Below are 24,826 nucleotides of genomic sequence, written 5' to 3'. Positions count from 1 at the left end.
GCTGGGACAGCTGGACACCCACGTGCAGAGGAGTCACTCGTGCCCCTGCCTCTCACGACAGGGAAAGTAAAAGTGAAAGTCGCTCAGTTGCGCCCAGCTCTTTGGGACCCCAGGGACTATACAGTCTGTGGAATTCTCCAGGCCAGAATACTGGAGTGGGTAGCCTTTTCCTTTTCCATGGGATCTTCCCAACCCAGGGATCGAACCCAGGTCTCCTGCATTGCAGGCAGATTCTTTACCAACTGAGCTATCAGGGAAGCCCAGGTTAACTCAAAATGTAAGGGCTCAAACCGGGAAACTATGCAGGAAAACATGAGAGAAGCTCCTTAGCATCTTGGGTTAGGCTTGTAGTTCTCAAATCCAAAACCAAGAACACAACTCAGGAACGAAAACTGATGAAAGAAAATTCATCAGATGAAGAAATACTGCTCTTAGGACTCCCTGGCCATCCAGTGGCTAAGATTCTGTGCTTCCCCTGTGAGGCGCAGCTCAGCCACTGGTCAGGGAGCTGAGATCCCTCAAGCCACATGGCGCAGCCAAAAGGAGTTGCTGCTCTTCAAAAGACACCATTGAGAAAAAATTTAAAAACCACAGACTGGGAGAAAATATTAGCAAATGACATTTCTGAAAAGGACTTTTATCTAGAACATGTAACTCTTAACTCATTAAGAAGGTTAGTGTTAGGGTTAGGGTTAACAAATTGGCAGACATTTCGTCAAAGAAGAAATACAAATGTTTAATACTCACATTCCTGGTAGCTCAGCTGGTAAAGAATCTGCCTGCAATGTGGGAGACCTAGGTTCAGTTCCTGGGTTGGGAAGATCCCCTGGAGAAGAGAAGGGCTACCCACTCCAGTATTCAGGCCTGGAGGATTCCATGGACATAGGAGCCTGGCAGGCTACAGTCCATGGGGTCTCAAAGAGTCAGATTTGACTGAGCAACTTTCACTGACAGTCACATGAAAATGTGTTCAACATCATTCATTAGTCATTAGGAAAATACAAATTAAAACCATAATGAAATAGCATTTTATACTCACCAAGATGACTATAAGCAAAAAAATGGTGACAGGTGTTGGCAAGGAGGCGGAGAAGTGGATCAGCGGTGTAAGGTGCTGCCACGCACTTGAGTCTCCCCACGTGACTGTATGAAAGAAGTCAGATGGGAGGACTGTGTTGTACGATCCCATCTGTAGACCATCTAGGAGAGGCTGGTCCACAGACGCAGGCCAAGGGTGGCTGGGGCGGATTGACCACCAAAGCCACGAGGGTCTTTATGAGGTGATGGGTCTGACCTCAGACTGGGTGGCGTGGTGGTTGCACAAGTCTTAAGTTGACTAAAAATTACTGAATTGTATACTTAAAACATAGATGTAAATTATACTGCAACGGAGCTGTTAAAAAATTACAAAGATGCTTTTAACTTAGTGTATTTAAATAGGTAATACATTTGGGGACTTCCTGGTGGTTCAGTGGCTAAGACTGCCCTGTAGGGGGCCCAGGTTCAATCCCTGGTCTGGGAAATAAGGTCCTGCATGTGGTACAGTGTGGTCAAAAACATAGGTAGGTAATACACTTACACGGTCCAGAGGGCAGTGGTACGTGAGAGGGTTATGTGTTACTGTCCCGAATTCCCCTTCATAGGGGTGCACCTTGTGGTCACTCCCATGTTTGCACAGACTGGGCTTTCCAGAGTCCTGTGCAGCTCTGTGCTCCCTCCTCCCTGGTGGCCCAGCCCACGGCCTCCTGCTTCTGTTGTTGGGGGGCCTGTGCCTTCTTTCTCTGGTTGACACCTCTGCGTTTTTTAAAAGTCCAAAATAAATACGAGTCTCTTGTTGTCTCCTCTGAACAGCAGCAGGGCTCTCCCACTGCCTGGTCGCCTCCTTAACACCCCAGCTAGTCCGTCTACTTCGGGCTCTTTCTTCCTGTGCTGCCGCTTCTCGCTTCTCAAATTGTGTTCTGTCTTCGTTTGCTGGTGACTTCATTCCACTTCCTCTCTGAATGATGGTTTAGCTCTTCCTTTCTGGTGGCTCAGTGGGAAGCCCGGGGCCTGGGCTCAGTGCCTGAGCACCAGCCCCTCATGCAGCCCCACCCAGCCCCCGGGCCTCGGTGCCCGGTGCTCGGTGCTCCCCGGTCCCCGGTGCTCGGTGCTCGGTCCCCGGTGCCCGGTGCTTGGTCCCCGGTGCTCGGTGCCCGGTGCTCGGAGGGGCCGCCAAGTCTGGGTGCCGGTTTCCGCTGATTTCCTTTGCGTCAGGTCCTTTTGCTTCCTGGAGTTGAGGAGTTAATGTCTTGCATCATTTGGGGGGGCCCTTCTGCCTTTATTTTCTGTTTTTCCTCTGGTCTCTTGTGATTTTCAGACTCTGTGGTCTGTCTTCATGCGTCTTCACCTTTCCTTTGTTTTCTTATTTTAATTGATGCCTTTTATTGTGTCTATACTTTTGGGTAATTTACTCCCATTGATCTTTCAGAAAATTGATCTGCGTTCAGCTGAGACTAATCTGTGGTTTGACCATCCATTGTGTTTTTAATTTGAATGAATATGTTTTTTATTTTTAGAAGTTATATTTGAATGTCTTTTGTACCTGCCTGTTCTTTATTCATAGTGTTATATTTTTAATTCCTTCTTTCATATCTAATAATTTTAGACATATATATTTCAGTTATTAATGATTCTTTTTGGGGGTTTGAGTTTTGGGGGGTCTGGTTTTTTGGCACACCCTAACCATTCCTGGAGAAAGACTTACCCCTGAGTGAGGCGAGGCATCTCAGGTGGGGCCAGCTCGGTAGTGCAGCAGGGCCAGGCTGTCCCTCCGCTGCATCTGCCATCCGGAGTCACTTTACTCAGCTTGTTGTCTTGAAGTTCCTTGTCACACGCTGAGTACTCTGACCCATTGGACTCTTGATCTCACGAAAGGTAACCGTGAACTTGAGACTTTGTGCCTTTGCTCGTAGTCCTCTGCCCTCTAGTGAGCTGGACCAGCGTGATGTGCCCCTTGGTGACCCTTCCTGGGTGTGGGGGCCGTGGTGCCTGCCTTGTGATGTCTTTCCTCGTCGTTCCTGCGGAACACTTGGCCTCTATGGCGACGTGTGTGTGTCCCACCGGCTAGAGGGTTTACAACAGGATTTCCACCTTTCTCAGTTTAACTCTGAGGCTAGCATGTACTGCCACAGTAAGTAAGTAATTCTCAGGTTTACTTTAAAGAACTGCATTAGTAAAACAATTAATACAATGTTAGATTGTTTTTCACAAAATGGCAAAAATAAACAGATTTTAAGGTAATGTGTTTAGTCAAAACAGATTTATGATTTCCAAAGCGTCTGCAGTCTTGGATCTAACGGGGTTGGTAGATGGCCGAGAAAGTCTCCAGGGAGCAGCCCCGCGGTGACCCTCCGTGCACCTCCCCAGCTGAGCCCTTTCTTTCTCTTGCAGGTGAGCATCTGTCTGGAATGCAACAGCAGCAAACTGCGGGGCCTGAAGCGAAAATGGATCCGCTGCTCAGCCCAGGCCACAGTCCTGCATCTGAAGAAGTTCATTGCCAAAAAACTTAACCTCTCGTCTTTCAACGAGGTAAACAGAAACTGCGACGAGTCACTCTTCTGCAGGAGTGACACTTCTGAAGCTCTTTGGGTTTGTTTGCTTTTTACAATTTTGTCTGGAGATTTTCAATCAGAAAAAAAAGTCTTGTGTGTTGCCTACTCCCAGTTAGTGTGATAGTAAATAGTGGTGAAGGCAGTGGAGGCCCAGAGCCCATGAACATGGAGGCCACTGCTAAGAGAAGAGGAAATGCCAATGGGATGGCAGCGAGGTACGTTACAGGTTTTCACAAGAGAGATTCTGGTCTTTAATTTCACAAACAGATGGATGGGGATGGATAGAATGGGTGGGTAGACAGAGAAGATACTTCCAAGTTCTGATGAATGCTGAGACTAAAATAAAATCTGTGCTTTAGTGTGCAGAGCAGAGTGGTCCCAGAGGGAGAGCGAGCATGCTCGCTAGGGGTGTCGGACGCCCTCCTGAGGGCATTCGCTTCTGCTCAAGCATGGCTTGCCCGCGTCATGCAGACATGTCAGGAGAAGGCATTGTGGGATATAAAGCCAAGGACTCATGATGAAAACAGCCCTCAGGCTGCGAGGAAAGTGGTGTCACAGTCCAGAAAAGGAGGCAGGAGAGGCCAGTTGGGGAGAGTCTGGCAGAAGCCCCAGGAGAGCAGGCCAGTGAGGACAGAGAGAAGAGGCCAGCTCCTGAGATGTGTATCACAGAAGAGTGGGGTGGACGTGGCCCTCCACAGAGCGGCGTCCACACCCCAATCCCACAACCTATAATCATGATCTTTTTGGAAAAAAGATCTTTCCAGATGTAATGAAGTTAAGGGTCTTTAGAGGAACTAATCCTGGATTGACCCTAAATCCAATGCCTGTACAAATGTGAGGCAGAGGGAAACATGAGACACACAAAGAGGAGAAGACGGTGTGAAGATGGAGATAAGATTGGGGTGATGTGACCACAAGCCAAGGGATGCCTGGAGGCCCCAGAAGCTGGTCTAGTTTCTTCTTGGTGCCAATAATAAAATGTTAGAGGAGAGGGATGAATTCAAGAATGAACTGCCAAACAAAAAGGAACCTACAGCCTATCCACGTTGTAAAAAAATGGTAATATTAGGAATTTGACTGTTAGAAAAACACTCTAGAGAGAAGGCCAAGTGTGTAGCTGTTCAACCTTTTGCTAAAGGGTTTAGTTGTTTGACTCATGGTGGCTCAGCTGTCTCATGGGAGGAGCAGAGAGAGGAGTTATCCGAGAGAGATCTACAAAGGATTTTCATGTCAGTGGCCTGGATCTGGGACATACCTGGGAGACCCACAGTGCTTTTAAGAATGTGGTATCGGCAGAACCACCACCAACTTGGGCTGAAGGGGACAGAGACAGGAAGAAAGGAGAGAAGGCTATCAGACTTGCAAAATTCTACCAGCAGGAAATAGGCTGGTAAGAGCTGCTCCGCTGCCTGGGTGAGTCACCCCAGAGGGTGAGGCCAACACGGGCCCAAGTGAGCAGAGCCTCGACCTGCAGTGATGTGTTCTCAGATCTGGAGACCAGATGGAATTTCCATACTGGATTTCCAATGTTTTGGAGACCAGTGATGTCTTTACGCCTTCTAATATATCTCCCTTTTAGACTAAGAATACCTATCTTGTCCCACACTTGGATTTTGGAAGCAAATAATGTGTTTTCTAGTTTCATAGATCCGCAGTTAGAGAGGAATTTTTCCTCGGAATGCATCATACTCAGAGTCTCACCCATAGCTGATTCCTATGATTTAGAAAATAAGCTCTGAGACTTTGAACTGATGATGTGAAGATGAGATTTGGGGATCTGGAGTTGATGCTAGAGTGGCTTGAGTCTCTTGGAGCTAAAAAAAACACATTCGGGGTGGATGTGGGTTTTATGGGATCAGAAGGCAGACGTGTAGTAGGTTCAGTGGTGACCCTGCAAAAAAAATACGATCACTTTGTAATCCTGAGAACATCTGAATACATCTTTATTTGAAAAAAGGTTTTTGTAGACATGCAAAGAATGTTGGAGTGAAGAGACCTCCTGGATTATCCAGGCAGGCTGTAAATCCAGCCACTGGTGTCTTTAGAAGAGCAGACACAAATTGTCTCCGTAGATTTTAAAGGATGTTATGCAAAGTATCTTCTCATACCACAGCTGCATGAGGTTAGAAATCAATAACCAAAGGAAAACTGGAAAATTCACAAAATTGTGGAAATCAAACCACCAGTGGATCAAATGAGAAATCAAAGAGTGATTAAAAAATACTTAGAGACAAATAAAAACAAAACTCCAACATATCCAAACTAACGATGCCGTGAAAGCAGCACCAAGGGGAGGCTTATAGCCGTAAACACAGTAAAACGAGGGAGATCTCGAATCAACAGCCTCAGTTTACAACTTAAGGACCTAGAAGAAGACTTACGCTCAACCCAAAGCTAGCAGAAAGAAAAGAATAATAAGGATTAGAGCAGAAATAAAATTGACAATAGAAAAACGATAGAGAAGATCAACGGTTTTTCAAAAAGATCAACAGTATTGACAGACTCTGAGCTAGAGGGACTAAGAAAGAGGACTTGAGTCACATCATCTGAGGTGGAAGCAGGGACATCATCTGATTCTTCAGATACAGATTTTCAGAGAGCACTCTGAGCAGTTGTATGCCAGCAGATCGGATGACCTAGATGAGATGGACAGATGCCTAGAAAAACAAAGCCTAACCTGACAGTCACAAAGAAATAGGAAATTTGAGTAGACCTGTGACTGGTGAGGAGACTGAATCACCAATCAGAAAATCCTGCAATAAAAAAAGTCCTGGACCTCATGGCTTCCCTGAACCCTACCAAGCATTTAAAAAACTAGTATCAATCCTTCTCAAACTTTTCTAAAAGGTTGAAGAGGAGGACCACTTCCTAACTCATTTCATGAGATCAGCATAACCCTGAGAAAGCCAGATAAAGACACTACAAGAAAACTGCACAATATCCCTTGTTAACATTGATGCAAAAAATCCTCAACAAAATAGTAATGAACAGAATTCAACATATTAAAAGGATTTACACACTGTACCTAAGTGGGTTTCAAGGGATTAGATTTGATAGAGTGCCTGAAGAACTATGGATGGAGGTTTGTGACATTGTACAGGAGGCAGTGATCAAGACCATCCCCAAGAAAAAAGAATGCAAAAAGGAAAAATGGCTGTCTGAGGAGGCCTTACAAATAGCTGAGAAAAGAAGAGAGGCTAAAGGCAAAGAAGAAAATGAAAGATACACCCATCTGAATTCAGAGTTCAAAGAATAGCAAGGAGAGATAAGAAAGCCTTTCTCAGTGATCAATGCAGAGAAATAGAGGAAAACAATAGACTGGGGAAGACTAGAGATCTCTTCAAGAAAATTAGAGATACCAAGGGAACATTTCATGTAAAGATGGGCACAATAAAGGACAGAAATGGTATGGACCGAACAGAAGCAAAAGTTATTAAGCAGAGGTGGCAAGAATACACAGAAGAACTATACGAAAAAGATCTTCATGACCCAGATAACCACGATGGTGTGATCACTCACCTAGAGCCAGATATCCTGGAATGTGAAGTCAAGTGGGCCTTAGGAAGCACCACTACGAACAAAGCTAGTGGAGGTCATGGAATTCCAGTTGAGGTATTTCAGATCCTAAAAGACTTGTGTGAACACTGCACTCAATACGCCAGAAATTTTGGAAAACTCAGCAGTGGCCACAGGACTGGAAAAGGTCAGTTTTCATTCCAATCCCAAAGAAAGGCAATGCCAAAGAAAGTTCAAACTACCGCACCATTGTACTCATCTCACAGGCTAGCAAAGTAATGCTCAAAATTCTCCAAGCCAGGCTTCAACAGTACATGATCCATGAACTTCCAGGTATTCAAGCTGGATTTAGAAAAGGCAGAGGAACCAGACAAGAGTTCAAATTGCCAACATCCCTTGGATCATCAAAAAAGCAAGAGAATTTCAGAAAAAAAATCTGCTTTGTTGACTACGCCAAAGCCTTTGACTTTGTGGATCGCAACAAAATGTGGAAAATTCTTCAAGAGATGGGAATACCAGACCACCTTACCTGCCTCCTGAGAAATCTGCATGCAGGTCAAGAAGCAACAATTAGAACCGGGCATGGAACAAAGGAATGCTTCCACACTGGGAAAGAAGTACATCAAGGCTGTATATTGTCGCCCGGCTTATTTAACTTATATGCAGAGTATATCATGAGAAACACTGGGCTGGATGAAACACAAGCTGGAATCAGGATTGCCAGGAGACACGTCAATAACCTCAGATGCGCAGATGACACCACCCTTATGGCAGAAAGTGAAGAACTATAGAGCCTTTTGACGAAAGTGAAAGGGAGAGTGAAAAAGCTGGCTTAAAACTCAACATTCAGAAAACTAAGATTATGGCATCTGGTCCCATCACCTCATGGCAAATAAACGGGGAAAAAGTGGACACAGTGAGAGACTTTATTTTCTTGGGCTCCAAAATCACTGCAGATGGTGACTGCGGTCATGAAATTAAAAGACGCTTGCTCTTTGGAAGAAAAGCTATGACCAACCTAGACAGCATATTAAAAAGCAGAGACATTACTTTGCCAAAAAATGTCAATCTAGTCAAAGCTGTGGTTTTTCCAGGAGTCATGTATGAATGTGAGAGATGGACTGTAAAGAAAGCTGAGTGCCGAAGAATTGATGCCTTTGAACTGTGGTGCTGGGGAAGACTCTTGAGAGTCCCTTGGACTGCAAGGAGATCCAACCAGTCCATCCTAAAGGAAATCAGTCCTGAATATTCATTGGAAGGACTGATGCTGAAGCTGAAACTCCAATACTTTGGCCACCTGATGCAAAGAGCTGACTCATTGGAAAAGACTCTGATGCTGGGAGGGATTGAAGGCAGGAAGAGAAGGGGACGACAGAGGATGAGATGCTTGGATGGCATCACTGACATGATGGACATGAGTTTGAGTAAATTCCAGGAGTTGGTTGATGGACAGGGAAGCCTGGCGTGCTACAGTCCATGGGGTTGCAAAGAGTCATACACAACTGAGCGACTGAACTGAAGAGTGAGGAAGAATATGTAGAAAGTTCTAAAAATTCCACAGAAAGACCCTGTCAGAACTAACTGCAAGGTAGCAAAATGCAGAGTGAGCAGAGGAATCAGATGCGTTTTTGTACATGAGCGAAGAGCAGCTAAAGAGCAGATTATAAAATGGAATACATTTATAATACCCCCAAAAAGAATAATATACTCAGCCGTAAAAAGTAATAAAATTAAGTCATTTGTAGACACATGGATAGACTCAAAGACTGTCATACAAAGTGAAGTATCAGAAAACAAATATATTAACACATATGTGTGGAATGTAGAAAAATGGTTTAGATGCTGCTGTGTGCAAAGCAGAAATAGAGACACAAGCATAGAGAACAAACATGGACATCAAGGGAGGAAAGCTGGGGATGGAGTGAATTGGGAGATTGAGGTTGACACATGCACTGTGGGTGCTGTACATAAAATAAGCGATTAATGAGAATGACTGTGCAGCTCAGAGAGCTCGGCTCACTGCTCTGTGGTGACGTAAACGGGAAGGATCCAAAAAAGAGAGCATATACGTGTATGTATAGCTTATTCACTTTGCTGTACAGTAGAAACTAACACTGGAGAAGGCAATGGCACCCCACTCCAGTGCTCTTGCCTGGAAAATCCCATGGACGGAGGAGCCTGAAGGCTGCAGTCCATGGGGTCGCTGAGGGTCGGACGTGACTGAGAGACTTCACTTCCACTTTTCACTTTCATGCGTTGGAGAAGGAAATGGCAACCCACTCCAGTGTTCTTGCCTGGAGAATCCCAGGGACAGCGGAGCCTGGTGGGCTGCCGTCTATGGGGTCGCACAGAGTTGGACACAACCGAAGCAACTTAGCAGCAGCAGCAGCAGAAACTAACACACCATTATAAAGCAACTATAGCCCAATAAAAATAATTTTAAAAAATGAAATACTTAGGAATTAAGTTAGCAAAGGAAGTGAAAGACTCGTACAGTGAAAATTACAGAAAATGCTGAAGAAATGAAAGACAGAAGCACGTGGAAACGTGTGCCACATTCAGGGACTAGAAGACTGAACATTGTTTAAATGTTCAGTCACCCAAATGAACTACAGATTCAATAGAATTCCTATCAAAATCCCAAAGATATTTCTTGCAGAAATAAAAAAAAATGCATCCTGATTTTTTTATGGACTCTCAAAGAACCCAAATAGCCAAACAACCTTGAGAAAGAAGAACAAAACTAGAGGACTCAAAGCTTCCCAGTGTAGAGAGACGCCAACCCAGAGTGTGGTGCTGGCACCGAGACAGACGGAATAGCGTAAATCCTCACACGTGGTCAACTGACAGGGTTCTAAGGCCCTCTAGTGAGGAAAGGACAGCCTTTCAACAGACGGTGCTGAGAAAACTGGATATCCACGGACAAAAGAAAGAAATTTGACGCTTGCCTAACACAGCATACAAAGATCAACTCAAAGTGTGCCAGGGGCGTAAATGTAGAACCTGAAACAATAAAAACTCTTAAAACAAAACACAGGACTAAACCTTGGCGTTGGATTTGGCGATGATCGCCTGGGTAGCATACCCAAGGAACAGGCAGCAAAAGGAAAATTAGACAATTTGGACTTCGTTGACTTGAAAGAAAAAGAAATTGTATGGAGTGGAAGGAGATATTTGTGAATCATTTTCTGACAAGTCTATCCAGAATAGATAGACTGTTTCTAAAATTGAGCACAAAAAAACTCAACCCAGTTACAAAATGAGCACCGGACTTGAGTAGACATTTCTCCAGAGACGTACAAGTGGCAATAAGCACGAGAGAATGCACCTGACACCACTGATCCCCGGAGAAACGCAGCCAGAACTGTGGCGAGACCTCAGATCCAGAGGATGGCTCCTGCAGAACGTGAGAGCCAAGTGCTGGGAGGCTGGGGAGAACTTGGAACACTGTGCACTGTTGATGGGGTATAAATGGTGCAGCCACTGTGGAAAACACTATGAAGATGCCTCAAAAGCTAAACAGAACCACCATGAGCTCCAGCAGCGCCTTCTGGGGAACACCCAGAGGACCCGGAGGAAGCATCTGTACCCCCACGCGTACAGCAGCGTTGCTGACAGTGGGCAGAAGCTGGAAGCAATCAAGTGTCCATCAGTGGGTGATGGATAAGCAAAATGTGGTCCATCCATACAGTGGGATATTCTGCTTTAAACAGGAAGGAAATTCTAACACCTGCTGCAACATAGATGAATCTTGAGGAGACTATGCTAAATGAAGTAAGCCAAACACAAAAGGCCAAATACTGTCCGATTCCACTGATACTAGGTCCCCAGAGGCATCGGAATCACAGACAGAAAGCAGAATAGGAGTGGCTGGCGCTGGGGAGGGGGCGGGTGGTTATTGATTAAGCGGGCAGTTACAGGTTTACACACGCAGAGTCCGTGGATGGGCGTGGCGGCAGCTGCACATCATGGAAGCAGTTAACACCACTGAGCTGCACTTGAAAACGGCTAAGCTGGTAAATCTCACATGCACCTGACCCCAGTTATGTCAACGATAAATAAGTGAACTACTGATGCTCACACGGAAGAGAGTAGAGGGGGTTTGGGGCCGCCTAAGGACGGAAGCAGGGTTGGGAGGACGCTGCCCTGTGCCGGAGAGTCCTGGCGCCTCCAGAGGGCCTGAGCCTGCAGGCTCCCAGACAGAACTCTGAGGACTGCCCTCCTGGCGCTCTCTGTCCTGACGCAGTTGTGCTGTTTCCATGGCAGACACAGGAAGCACACGTTGGGACACTTCCTCCCCTGCCTTGAGAGAGAAGTTTAAAAGACCATCTGGGAATTCCTGGTGGCCCCGTGCTTAAGACTCGGTGTTTTCACTGCAGTGGCCTGGGTTCAATACCCTGGTCAGGGAACTACAATCCTGCGAGCTGCATGGCACTGCCAAAAATAATAATAATAAAAAGACCATCTGGGTAGCATCATTTGTCATCAGGGAAATGCAAATTAAAACAATGAGATCCCACTCCAGACCTACAGAATGTCCAAAATCCAGGACCCCGACACCACCATATGCTGGCAAGGACGTGGAGCAACAGAAACTTCACTGCCAGTGGAAGTGCAAAATGGTGCAGCCATTTAGGGAAACAGCTCGGCAGTCAAGCCCCTTGGTACTTACCCAAAGGAGCTGAGAACTTAGGTCCACAAGGAAGCTTACACACAGATGTTTATAGCAGCTTAGTCGTAGTCGCCAAAACTTGGGAGCCAAGGCCTCCTTCAGAACGTGAATGGATAAGTAAACTGTGGTCCATCCAGACAGCAGTGGAACGTCACTCAGCCAAGAGAAAAGAGCTGACAGGGCGTGAGAGATGTGGAGGAACCTTCAGCGCATACGATGGTGGAAGAAGCCGATCCAGAAGGCCCGCACGCTGCGATCCGCGCCTGTGACGTCTGGAGAAACCCGTGCAGACGGCGCAAGGAGCAGCAGTTGCCAGGGGCGGAGGGCGAGAACGACAGGCCCCCGGAGGAGTCCTAGGGCCATGAGCCTGCTCTGAGTGACGCTGTCCTGGAGGACACTCGTCTCTGTGTGCCTGTCCAGGCCCCCAGGAGGCACAGCACCGGTCCAGAGCCTCATGGAGGCCGTGGCTATGGGAGGCGAGGAGGTGCTGACTGAGGTTCATCAGGTGTGACGTGTTCACATCAGGGATGCTGGTTGGGGGAGAGGCTGTGGGGTGGGGCCAGGAGAAAGATGAGGGCTCTGGACCTTGTGCTAAATTTTCCTGTGAACCTAAAACTGCTCTGAAAAGTCTTTATGAAAAAAAAGGGAAGAATTGTCTGTGGAGCCCATAACCTTTTTCCACTGAGGTGAGAGGGACAAACCTGGCCAAGACGGACTGAAGCTGGGGCACAAGGTGCTTTTTGGGGACAGGAGCCTGGAGGCTGCCGTCCCACAGCAGGGCTGCTGCCTTGCCGTGTGTGGACAGAGGCCCCTGCGTGCTCTCCACCCTCGGGCGGGGCGGGGGCGGCCTTCCAAGCCCTGCTTCCCGTCGGTGCTGCCCCAGAAGGAAAGCAGGTGGCTCTTCGCTGACGGGCGTGACTGCCTGGACCAGAGGCCCCCGCATCCTAAGCACTGAGCCCTTGGCCCCACTGACTAAGGTCTTGTTCTTCCGGCAGCTGGACATTTTATGCAACGAGGAGATCCTTGGCAAGGACCATACACTCAAATTCGTCGTTGTCACGAGGTGGAGATTCAAGGTGAGACTTTGCTGTGATTGTGTGTGGTTTATTCCAGAGCTTAGGAGTAACAGCCCACCGTGGGACTGTCAGCAGTGTGGGTGCTCTGGAGTCATCAGCCCCAGAGTCGCCATGGGTAGTGCAGTCCCCAGGCCCCCACTTGTCTCATCTCTCCTGGTCAGGGTGACTGACGTCCTGGGGAGGGAGGGGCCACTGCAACCAGAAGGCACCCTTCCAGCCACGCTGCCTCTCTGGAGCAGGAAACAGACGGGCGTGACCCCCAGGGTCTGCCTGAGAGCAGGAGAGACACAGGCCGGCCGCCGCTGGCCAGGGCCGGGGCAGGCGGGGGCTCCCTCCGCAGCTGACCCCCGCGGGGTCCCGGCCCCTCCCTCCTTGTCTTGCAGAAGGCGCCCCTCCTGTTGCACTACAGACCCAAGATGGACCTGCTGTGAGCACAGCGGAGACTCGGCGCCCAGGCGCCCAAGGGCATGCGCCAGGCGGGGCCACAGCACAGGGGTGCTGCCCTGGGCATCGTGTGGACCGGACCTCGAACAGAGTATTTATCACTTTTGTATGAGAGAGAATTGGCACGCGACAAGACGCTCGGCACAGGGTTACAGACGTGGCGCGGGGACCAGCGTGAGGACAGCGAGGCGGCGGCCTTCATTCCAACACGCGACCTTTGCTTGCTTTCCAGGCCTTGAAAATCTCAGTCACTTCCGTTCAGTTTATGGATTAGGTTTCACGATAGCCCCCAAATACTTGTACGTTTATTGAATCCTTGCTAAGTTATTGAAAAAATGTCTTTTCCCGGTGAATGACGATATTTATGTTGCCTTTAGCTTCCTGAAGACTTAGAAGATATATAAAAATTTAATTTAAAAGCAACCAAAAGAGGTTTCCATGAGTATCGTGAGTTAACCATGGTATTTCATTTTCCACGTTAGGGAATGTGAAGCCAGGGGGGGCTCTGACCCCCGGGGGACCCAGAGCCCAGGGCAGGGTGCTGCAGCCTCGCCAGTGCCGCCACTCAGCAGAGTGGACGGGACCAGTCAACGCTGGTTCTCAGAACAGTTCTTCCCAAAACTTGCTTTTATTAAACAGGGCACAGTTGCTCAGTGCCGCCTTTACCTTCACGCTGATTCTTTTCCTTTTTCGTTTTGCAGAAGGAATTGATGGTGGTTGTGGGGGTGGGGCTGGCACCCGGGGGTATGCCTCCACTGAAGCCCCAGGCGTGCAGACCCCAGGGCCCGCCCGGTCCACCCTCGGCGGCGGGCACGTCCGCCCTGCCCACCCCCCTCTCCCGGAGCAGACGGTGGGGCCGGCGGGGTCCTGTGCGTCAGAAGCTGCTGTCCTCAGTTACTTAGGACCTAAAACCCGGCAAAGGCAGCACACCCTCTGTTAACCTTTCTCCTCCCAAATGTTCGTATTTTTGTGGAACTCGAGAATAAACTCTTTGCCAGCACATCCATCTTTGTTCTTTCAAGATTGTAGTTTGGAATGTGTGGAGGCAGGAGTGAGGCGAGGGCCCTTCCTGGGTGCGAGCGTGTCCCGGCTGCGTGTCTGTCCCCGTGCGCGTCCGGCGGCTTTTGCCTGAGCTTCGGGCTCTTCCCTGCCGTCACCTTGGCACCCTGGGGTCCTGGGGCCGCCTCGTTCGGTAGGAAGGCTTGATGGTCTCCTGAGAGCTGGGTTTTCCGTGAAGAGCTTCACCTTGGTGACTAGGATTCCTCCTGAACTTGCTTTGGCAGTGGTGGTCAGGCTCATTGACTCTCAAGTTTGTTTGTTTCTCTTACTCTGAGTTTCATGTGCATAAACGTCAGAAGCAGCTCCTTGGTGATGCGCACAACAGAGGAGCTCAGTCCAAGGGGTTTTAATCTGAGGCCTTTCAGAAAATAAAGCCAAGTTTTCCCTGGGAGTCGGTCACAGTTCGCCTCTTTATTTAAGCCCATTACTCCCAGACTGTTTGAATTATTAGTTACCTAAGCTCATTTTTCATCCAAATCGTTTTTTAAGAGTTCCTATTACAAGGGTTTAATGAGTAGATGTGTATGAGTAAATATTACCTGTCTACCTCAGATACACATTTCTGCTGAAACGTTCTATAAAACCATGTGCTCTCAATGCAGTTGAAGTATAAGACTAGAATTTAGGTATTCTGTGTGGTCAAGGTAAGGAAAGATTAAACAGTGTGAGCGTCAAAATTCAAATACCATTAATTCAGGGTCAGACTAACAGGAGCCTGACTGTGTGGTCTCATAGCGCGTGCCTGTAACCTCGTTCTGTCTTTGCGATCACTTGAATTTGCTATGGTGCTAAGTTGATGTACTTAATACACAGAGAGGTGGAGGCGGGTGAGCCGGTGCCACCGTCCCCCTGGGCCCCGAGCACCCCCGGTCCTGCGTGTGTAACGTGTGGCCCTGATGAAACCTCAGCAGCAGAAGTACCTATTTTTCTAAGATGTCCCCGTGCAGACTGTCTTCACTGCAGGAGAGCCCGGTCCTGCCACCTCTGTCCGTCGCAGCCTTAAGGGCCGGCGCTGGGGCCCTTTCAGCAGAGGGAAGCCTGCCCTGTCCTCGCGCGTCTGCTTAACATCAACGGGAGACTCTCATCTTTTCCAGCATGAAAGCCGGGATCAGTTAGTGATTGGATCCTGTCACTTTTTTCTTCCTTAAACAGATGGAGTTACTGTGAAGCAGTTTCCACAACTGATGATGCTGGTAAAACAAATGCTGTCAGCAGCAGCAGCAGCGAGCCTGTCACTGTGCAGGGCCTCACTAGACACAGGCGTCACAAAAACAGAAGATTCAGAGAGAATATATAATATTGAGTTTAAGATTTGGGGGGTGAAAAGAAGAAAACCTAACTTTATAAAATTATTTATTCTATTTTAAGCCCTTTATCATATTTTCCCATCCAATTGTTTGTTTTCAGTGGTCCAGCTTTATTTACAGGCATATAAAATGAAATTGTGAGGTGTTTTGCAAGCTTCTTCTTTTTTCTTTGAGTAGCTTTGATTTGTGTGTTTTGTCTCGTGGACGAAGCGCGGTTTGTGCGTCTGTGCAGCAGGCTCCAGCGCGTTCGCTAGAGTTACGTTGAGTGGTCCGCAGCATCTGTCTGCTGACTTGAAGGAGGTGCAGGGGGGCCCTCCGAACGTGTACGCTCAGCTCGGATTCTTCCTGTCCGTCGTGGTCCTCACGAGAATGCTGTTGTCGCGAGTGTGTGGGGGCCTGCGTGGGGGTGTCGGCCATCGGTGAGAGTAAGGGACCACGTGGCCGAGACCGGCCTCGTGCCTTGGGCCCGCGTGCTGGCGGCCCAGGACACGCCCCCTGCTGACCACAGCTGAGACGGTGCTACTTCCCGGGCTCTGGAGCCCTGCAGGGCGTGCGGCCTCCACGCCCCCTCGTGATATTAGAAGTCTTTAGAAATTCATTTGTTTTTTTTCTCAAAGCCCACAGGCTGTATTTTACAGTGATTTTTGAAATGTGTCATTGGATTGAATATTCCAGGAACGAGCCAACTGATTTCTTCTTTGTACGCGAATATTTGATGTGCTCTCAGACACTGAAAATACATTGAGTGCAGATAAATCACAAAAAGCTCAGTTTCTCTATTTCCTCAGGAAATCATTTACACTCCAGCACATCACGTGTGACCTTCACGTGATATACCAATGTGTTTCTTGCCTTGGTGTTTAAACTAAATAGGTTGGGATAAGTTGTTAAGAAACGATTCGGACGACACCGAAGTCATCGCCGAGATTCTGCCCCTGCTGGGGAGCTGCCCATCTCGTCAGCTCACGAGTCTCCACGTCTGGGGCGCGTCTGAGGGCCTGAAATTTTGCGTGTCCCTGAGCACGTGTGTAGCATTCGTGTAAATGTCTATTCCAACAGCTTCGTCAGGTGCAAGAAAACCGATTTTCCTGAAAGATGTAGTGTTCGGGGGCGAGAGCCCTGCCGACCCTGGCGTCCCACGTGGAGCTTGGGGGCTGTGGGGGGTTTGGAGGTGACGCTGCACACACACGTTTCTGACTGTTTAGTTTGGAAGTTTACATTTTTTATGCTTTGTGTTGGTGTGTAATTTTTTTGTACTATTGGTGGCTAGATTTTAATCTACAAATCTTTTTTGGAATATTGCTTAAATGTTTTGATTTTATGATAGTGAAGCTTGTATTCAGTGTTTTGCCAATTGATATTATATGCTTGTAATAAAAGCAAAAGGAAAACCTACCTAGTTCTCTGAAGCTGGATGTTTGTTACCTAAGATGTTTGTAAGATAGGTGCCCTGTTAGGGTGATCCAGTGCCCTGTGTATCGATGAGGACGCACACGCACCGCGCCAGGCCCACCCTCCCGGCCTGGACCCTGTGCCCCACGCGGCATTCGTGGCTGTGACCTTGGATGCTGGCTTCATTGGGCTGGGCTGGTGTTTGGCGCCAGAGGTTTAATGGGGACTCTGGGAGCCCACGCTTGTCTGTTTGCCTGGAGAGGGAACTGTCTTTGGTTTGGAGCTGTGTGTGTCAGGGGAGCCGTGTTAAAGAAAACCTCTGATTCCTGTTACCGGCAGACAGCCAGCAGATTGGCACCCTCTTCTCGTGTTAGCTGGGCTTCCCCAGAGCACAGGCCCTACAGGACACATGCGCACACACGTTTCTTGTGAGGAGGCCCTCAAGGGGGCTGAGTGATGCCCATCCCCACGGGAGGAAGCAGACTACCCTTTCTAAGGCTCGTCTCACCTAGGACACCCTCACACACACACCAGAATAATCTTAACTCGGGCACTGGGGCCCCGTCAGGTTGACATGTGAAATCAGCCATTGCAGACAGTTCAAGGGGAAAAGTACTATGCCCCAAACTTAATTTCCAAAGGTTAAGTAATTTACAGCAACCTTGAAAATCTGAGAAAGCTAGAATTGAAAAAAAGGAGAATGTATTGACCAAAACTACAGTCCTTGAGTTTCAGATCAGTAAACCTTATACTGGAGGTAATTGCTTCACAATGTTGTTAGTTTCCGCTGCACCACGGGGAATCAGCGTAACTGTACATATACCCCCTCTGCCTTGGCCCTTCCCCGCCCCCGCCCCCCAGATCATCCGGGAGCACGGGGCTGAGCTCCCTGCGTTACACAGGGGCTCCCCACTCCAGCTGTTCTACACATCACAGAGTATATCTGTCAGTCTCCCAGTCTGTCCCCCTCCCCTCCCCACAGCGCTGTTCTCCGTCTGCATCTCCGTCCCTGCTGTACAGCTGGGCTCATCTGCCATTGTTTCTAGCTTCCATATATATGAGTTAGTACATGCAGATCAGTAAACTTTAAAGATAAATTTAGCCTTAAGAAATTAATTGCACCTATTCTACTTACTTTTGGTAAGTCATTTACCCCATCTCATGAGTGTCAAGATGCCAAAGCCACATGTAAACGCTCACCGACGTGCTGGGCGCACGATTAGGTCCCGCTTGTTGGGCTCCACGAGGACAGCAAGCCGCCAGGCAGGTGCCTGGGGAAGGCGAGTCCGGGAAAAAGCCAGAAGGCGACAGGCCAGGCCCCTGAGCCAGGAGGACGCGCTTCGAGGGAGGGACGGATGATCGGCTCCGCCTGGAGCTCTGGCAGGAGGTTCACTTCTCCAGCGAGAAGCGGGCAAGTCCCGATTTCACCGCCAGCGCCGTACCCACCACGGCCACGCGCCTGAGCTAGGCGGAGCGCTGGCTGGGAAAGGAGTGCATCGCGCACCAGGAGCCTTCCGCCCCTCCTGCTGCCCGTCCAGGTTGTCTCCTCTGACTCTTGGTTCCTAAGGATAAACCACTGGTGGGGCAGCTGAGGCTAGGCCTGGGGGCGGGCCCTCCTGCTCCGTCAGTTCCCGGAGCACGGCTGCGCTCTCGCAACAGGACGCGCCACCACCTCCATCCAGGCGGACGCACAGCCGGGGCTTTGTGTTGTGGCGGGTGGCCCGAGGGACGCTTCCCGAGCCTTGAGGCCTGCCTGTCTCCACCACCAACAGGCTGATGTGTCCATAGAACTCTCACTACAGCCTCATTTATTGTCTCTGGATTTTATTGGGATGTGAAAATATTAATCATTTGACCATTACATTGAATCCTGTGGGGGGTGTGTGAGTGTGTGTGTTTCGGGTACTACGATACAAAGTTACTTCTTTAGGAACATTTTTAGTCAAAAATCTTTTGAAGCATAGAGAGATCTGGCCTTTATAACAAATAGACTAAATCTGAAAATGCACCAAATAAGAATATATTGTTGGTGGGAAATGGTTTCTCTACTAACATCCTGGGCAGCACAAAGAAGCTGTTATTCCAGCTTCTCGGAAGCACCTGTGGTGATTCTGCGGCTCATAGTCTGCTGTCGTAGGACCCCTAGGCTTGGGCAGGGGCATCCTGGCACCCCAGGGCTCTGGAAGGAGGGTGTGGTCCTGGGACCCTGGGGCTCTGCAGAGAGGTGAGAGGTGTGGTCCCGGGACAGCCAGGGCTCCTGAGAGTCAGGGGTCCCAGGGACCCACACTTCTTTCTCTTCCTGTTCCTATGTGGTCCTGAGGCTCTGCAGGTGTTACAAGTTCACCTCCTCCTGCCCCGTGTCTGTCTCTGACCCCACACCCAGGCAGCTGGAGGGGCGCAGAGCCTGCCCCTTCCCAAGATTGCAGCCAAGAGGGGCTGAATGCTCCCCATGGAGCTGCGGCTGGTCTGGTCCACCTGCTCCCCCAGCACCCCGGTTGGCCCCTGCAAGGGTTCATTTCATTTCAGGGACTTGCTTCGCGATCCTCATGGGTGGGGGCCCCCTGGGGCCTGCCAGAATCTCAGGGTGTGTGTTCTGTTTGTTATCCGGCGTGGAAAGCACCTCCTCCTGTTGGGTCCCTGTTGGCTTTTCGCCCACAACATGCCGTGTTCATGTGCTTAGACTTCCTTCAGGGTCTCACAGAAGCTTTTCCACGTTTTCTTCATGCAGTTCACACACATTCCTCGTTTGGTTTATTTCATGTATTTTCTCTGGGAGGTGGGAGCACCTGATATTGTGGGGTAGAGAAAACAGGTGTTTGTGCTCAGTCTGCTGGTTCTGACTGTGACTGGTAGATGTCCTCGAGCCTACCCCGGCGACAGCCTCAGAACCACACGGTCCCACTGCTCCTCACCCAGAAGAACATCAATGGGCAGAGACCTGCTGTGCAACCCGACTTTAGTGGGGATATTCTTAACATCGCCATTTAAGCACAATTGTTGTGGGGGGTTGATAAATACCAGTTTTTAAGTCAAGAAATTTCCTTCTTTTAAAGCTTACTGGACATTTTAGGCTGGAATATGTGATTCCCATTTTATTTTTTAAGTTAAAATTTTTAGTAACCTTCCTGTTCTGCCTTTGAATTTTTAACACATATGGATTCATGCAGCCACCACTACAGTCAGGACACAGAGTGGCTCCATCACCCCAAAGACGACCTGGTGCCAACCCTTTTTTCACCACCCCCTGGAACTCCTGGCAGCCACTGACCTCCAGCATTATAACTTTGCCTTCTCAGAAATTCCGTGTAAGTAGAACTGTGTACCTCACTTCAGAGACCGGTTTCCTTGCCTCCACCTGCTGCCAGGCGGCCACATGGTTTACGCTTCCTGTGACGTGGATGAGCCGCAGTGTGTCTGCCAGTTCACCTGGTGAAAGGCGTTTGCATTTGCAGCGTTTGATGATTGTGAACTTCACATACAGATTTCCACGTGGATGTAAGATTTCTCTACAAAGCAGGATTGCTGGGTCATATTTTCACTTTAAGAAAGGAGTAAGCCGTCTGTTTTCATTCCAGTCCCAAAGACAATGCCAAAGAATGTTCAAAGTACCACACAATTGCAGTCATCTCACACACTAGCAAAGTAATGCTCACAATTCTCCAAGCCAGGCTTCAACAGTATGTGAACCAAGAACTTTAAGATGTTCAAGCTGGATTTAGAAAAGCCAGAGGAAACCAGAGATCAAATTGCCAACATCCATTGGATCATAGAAAAAGCAAGAGAATTCCAGAAGAACATCTGCTTCATTGACTATGGCAAAGCCTTTGACTGTGTGGATCACAACAAACTATGGAAAATTCTTCAAAAGATGGGAATATCAGACCACTTTACCTGCCTCTTGAGAAATCTGTATGCAGGTCAGGAAGCAACAGTTAGAACTGGACATGGAACAACAGACTGGTTCAAAATTGGGAAAGGAGTACGTCAAGGCTGTATCTTGTCACCCTGCTCATTTAACTTATATGCAGAGTACATCATGCGAAATGCCAGGCTGGATGAAGCACAAGCTGGAATCAACATTCCCAGGAGAAATGTCAGCAACCTCAAATATGTGGATGACACCACCTTTATGGCAGAAAGCAAAGAGGAACTAAAGAACCTCTTGATGAAAATGAAAGAGTGAAAAAGCTGGCGTAAAACTCAACGTTCAGAAAGCTAAGATCACGGCATCCAGTCCCATCACTTAATGGCAATTAGATGGAGAAACAATGGAAACAGTGACAGACTTTGTTTTGAGGGGGCTCCAAAATCACAGCAAATGGTGACTGCAGCCATGAAATTAAAAGGTGTTTGCTCCTTGGGAGAAACGCTATGACAAACCTAGACAGCATATTAAAAAGTAGAGACATTACTTTGCTGACAAAGGTCCGTCTAGTAAAAACTATGGCTTTTCCAGTGGTCATGTATGGATGTGAGAGTTGGACCATAAATAAAGCTAAGCCCCAAAGAATTGATGCTTTTGAACTGTGGTGCTGGAGAAGACTCTTAAGAGTCCCTTGGACAGCAAGGAGATCAAACCTGTCAGTCCAGAGGAAATTAGTCCTGAATATTCATTGGAAGGTCTGATGCTGAAGCTCAAATACTTTGGCCACTTGATGCGAAGAACTGACTCACTGGAAAAGACCCTGATGCTGGGAAAGATTGAGTGCAGGAGGAGAAGGGGACGACAGAGGATGAGATGGTTGGGTGGCATCATCGACTCAATGGACATGAGTTTGAGTTAAACTCTGGGAGTCCGTGATGAACAGGGAGGCCTGGTGTGCTGCAGCCCATGTGGTTGCAGAGTCAGACACGACTGAGCAACTCAACTGTATTGAACTGAAGCCCTCCCTTCCAACCCCATCCTGAGGGTCTTTCTCAGTCCATTTTTGGTATGGACAGTTCCGCCAGAAGGCACCCCAGAGACAAAGGCTGGGATCCAAGTCCTCTTTTGGAGGTGTGGGGACCTCTAGGTCCAGGTAGAGATGAAATTCGGGGGATGGAAGACAGCCAGTGAAAAAGCGGAAAGCAGCCCTGAAGTCCAGGAGACGCCTCCACTGCCTTCCACACCGCACCCCCTCCCCTGCCGCGGGAGTCCAATTGCCCCCCTACCCCCGCGATGACCCCGCCACAGGAGCCAGCTTCACCCTCCCCCCTGGAATTGGACTGCTCTCGTCCTGCCACCCCCATGCCCTCCACCCCGCCCCCACCCCCACCATGACTCAAACCCCAGGAGCCAGCCCCGCCCCCAGGAGCCAGCCCCGCCCCCAGGTGCTGGCCCCGCCCCCAGGAGCCAGCCCCGCCCCCAGGAGCCAGCCCCGCCCCCAGGAGCCAGTCCCGCCCCCAGGTGCTGGCCCCGCCCCCAGTGCAGGTGTCCCCCTTCAAACAAGCAGTTTCACAGGACACGTTGACATGTCGCCAGACAGAGCCGCCCTGATGTATCAAGACAGAAACTTAGAGAACGTAGTAACCTCATCCAAAATTTGCAGACAAAATATAAACTACCACAATGACCCAGCGTCCGCATCCTGGCTGTGTTTACCAAGCACAGTGTTCACTCTCTCTAGCCCTCACCTCTCCAGGTGAGATGCGTTGAGAAGCCTCATCACAGAAAGACCACCCAACTCCTGACAACATCCAACCGAGAGCAAAGCCCGCTTCCTCAAACCTTCCACCCCAGTCTCCCACTGCTCGCACATCCTAGAAGTCCCTGCTTACCTAGAGGCACGTCATGTTCCCATCCTGTGTTTCTTTCCCCGTGACCAGAAATGCACTAACTCCACCGCAGGGAGTTGCTGGTGGGTTTTGACTGCAGGACAGTGGCACAGGAGCGTGACAAGGTCACTCCTGTGGGGGCCTGGGACGCTGGGGACACACTTGTCTCAGCAGCTCCCTGTCTGGTTGCAGGTGGAAGGAGCTGGGGTGGCCCACCAGCCCCGCTGCAGTGCTGGGATGTCAGCTCTCGCATTTCTGGCTGTGCACAGAAGCAGAGTCACCTGGAAAAAGGGTTGCAGAGCAGCGCATGCAGGCAGCTGGGAGGTGACCAGAGTGACCAGCGAGTGTCCTGGGACTCGTGGGCCACATGCCGGCTGCTCTGACGGCTGATGTAACTGGGAATGTTGGACTTGGGTCTGCCCCCTGTTTGTACCTTCTGCTTGCTTCTCTCCCCCCTCAGTTCTAAACCCTGTTGGATTAATCATGATTTTTTTTTTCACTTATTCTTCTACCAATTGGTGAGTCACATATACATATTTATATTCTGTTCTTTCAGTTTTTTAGCCAATTTATACATACCAAAAAAACCCACAACTATTTTTAATGTTTTCTCTGTCCTATGGAACCCAGACAAAAATATAGGACACTGCAAGATGAACTCCCCAGGTCGGTAGGTGCCTAATATGCTACTGGAGAACAGTGGAGAAATAACTCCAGAAAGAATGAAGAGATGGAGCCAAAGTTGTGGATGTGACTAGTGATGGAAGTAAAGTCCAATGCTGTAAAGAGCAATACTGCATAGGAACCTGGAATGTTCAGTTCAGTCGCTCAGTTGTGTCTGACTCTTTGCAACCCCATGAATTGCAGCATGCCAGGCCTCCCTGTCCATCACCAACTCCTGGAGTTCCCTCAAACACATCCATCAAGTTGGTGATGCCATCCAGCCATCTCATCCTCTGTCGTCCCCTTCTCCTCCTGCCCCCAATCCCTCCCAGCATCAGAGTCTTTTCCAATGAGTCAACTCTTCACATGAGGTGGCCAAAGTACTGGAGTTTCAGCTTTAGCATCATTCCTTCCAAAGAAATCCCAGGGCTGATCTCCTTCAGAATGGACTGGTTGGATCTCCTTGCAGCCCAAGGGACTCTCAAGAGTCCTCTCCAACACCACAGTTCAAAAGCATCAGTTCTTCGGTGCTCAGCTTTCTTCATAGTCCAACTCTCACATCCATACATGACTACTGGAAAAACCATAGCCTTGACTAGACGGACCCTTGTTGGCAAAGTAATGTCTCTGCTGTTTAATATGCTATCTAGGTTGGTCATAACTTTCCTTCCAAGGAGTAAGCGTCTTTTAATTTCATGACTGCAGTCACCATCTGCAGTGATTTTGGAACCCAAAAAAATAAAGTCTGACACTGTTTCCACTGTTTCCCCATCTATTTGCCATGAAGTAATGGGACCAGATGCCATGATCTTAGTTTTCTGGAATGTTAGGTCCATGAATCAAAGTAAATTGGAAGTGCTCAAACAGGAGATGCAAAGCGTGAACATCATAGGAATCAGTGAATTAAAATGGACTGGAATGGGTGAATTTAACTCAGATGACCATTATATCTACTACTGTGGGCAAGAATCCCTTAGAAGAAATGGAGTAGCCATCATGGTCAACAAAAGAGGCGAAAATGCACTACTTGGATGCAATCTGAAAAATGACAGAAAGATCTCTGTTCGTTTCCAAAGCAAACCATTCAATATCACGGTAATTCAAGTCTATGCCCCGAACAGTAATGCTGAAGAAGCTGAAGTTGAATGGTTCTATGAAGACCTACAAGACCTTCTAGAGCTAACATCCCCAAAAGATGTGCTATTCATTATAGGGAACTGGAATGAAAAAGTAGGAAGTCAAGAGATACCTGAGTAACAGGCAAATTTGGCCTTGGAGTACAGAATGAAGCAGGGCAAAGGCTAACAGAGTTTTGCCAAGAGAATGCACTGGTCATAGCAAACACCCTCTTCC

The 24,826-nt window shown here is 48.7% G+C and overlaps 1 protein-coding gene across 1 annotated transcript in view; it reads left to right on the top strand.

The window, feature by feature from the left end:
• Nucleotides 1-17,059, top strand: part of PCGF3 (polycomb group ring finger 3) — a 45,233-nt gene extending 28,174 nt beyond the window's left edge. Inside the window, exons 9-11 of the mRNA XM_027545282.1 lie at nucleotides 3,430-3,567; nucleotides 12,774-12,854; nucleotides 13,238-17,059. Coding sequence (XP_027401083.1) covers nucleotides 3,430-3,567; nucleotides 12,774-12,854; nucleotides 13,238-13,285 — 267 coding nt within the window. The 3' untranslated portion in view covers nucleotides 13,286-17,059. The remainder of the gene's footprint in view (nucleotides 1-3,429; nucleotides 3,568-12,773; nucleotides 12,855-13,237) is intronic.
• The last annotated feature ends 7,767 nt before the right edge of the window (nucleotides 17,060-24,826 follow it).

Source organism: Bos indicus x Bos taurus, chromosome 6, assembly GCF_003369695.1.
Source record: "Bos indicus x Bos taurus breed Angus x Brahman F1 hybrid chromosome 6, Bos_hybrid_MaternalHap_v2.0, whole genome shotgun sequence".
NCBI classification, from domain to species: domain Eukaryota; kingdom Metazoa; phylum Chordata; class Mammalia; order Artiodactyla; family Bovidae; genus Bos; species Bos indicus x Bos taurus.
The sequence above is the reverse complement of the archived record's forward strand: the minus strand, read 5'-3'. Positions and strand labels throughout refer to the sequence as shown.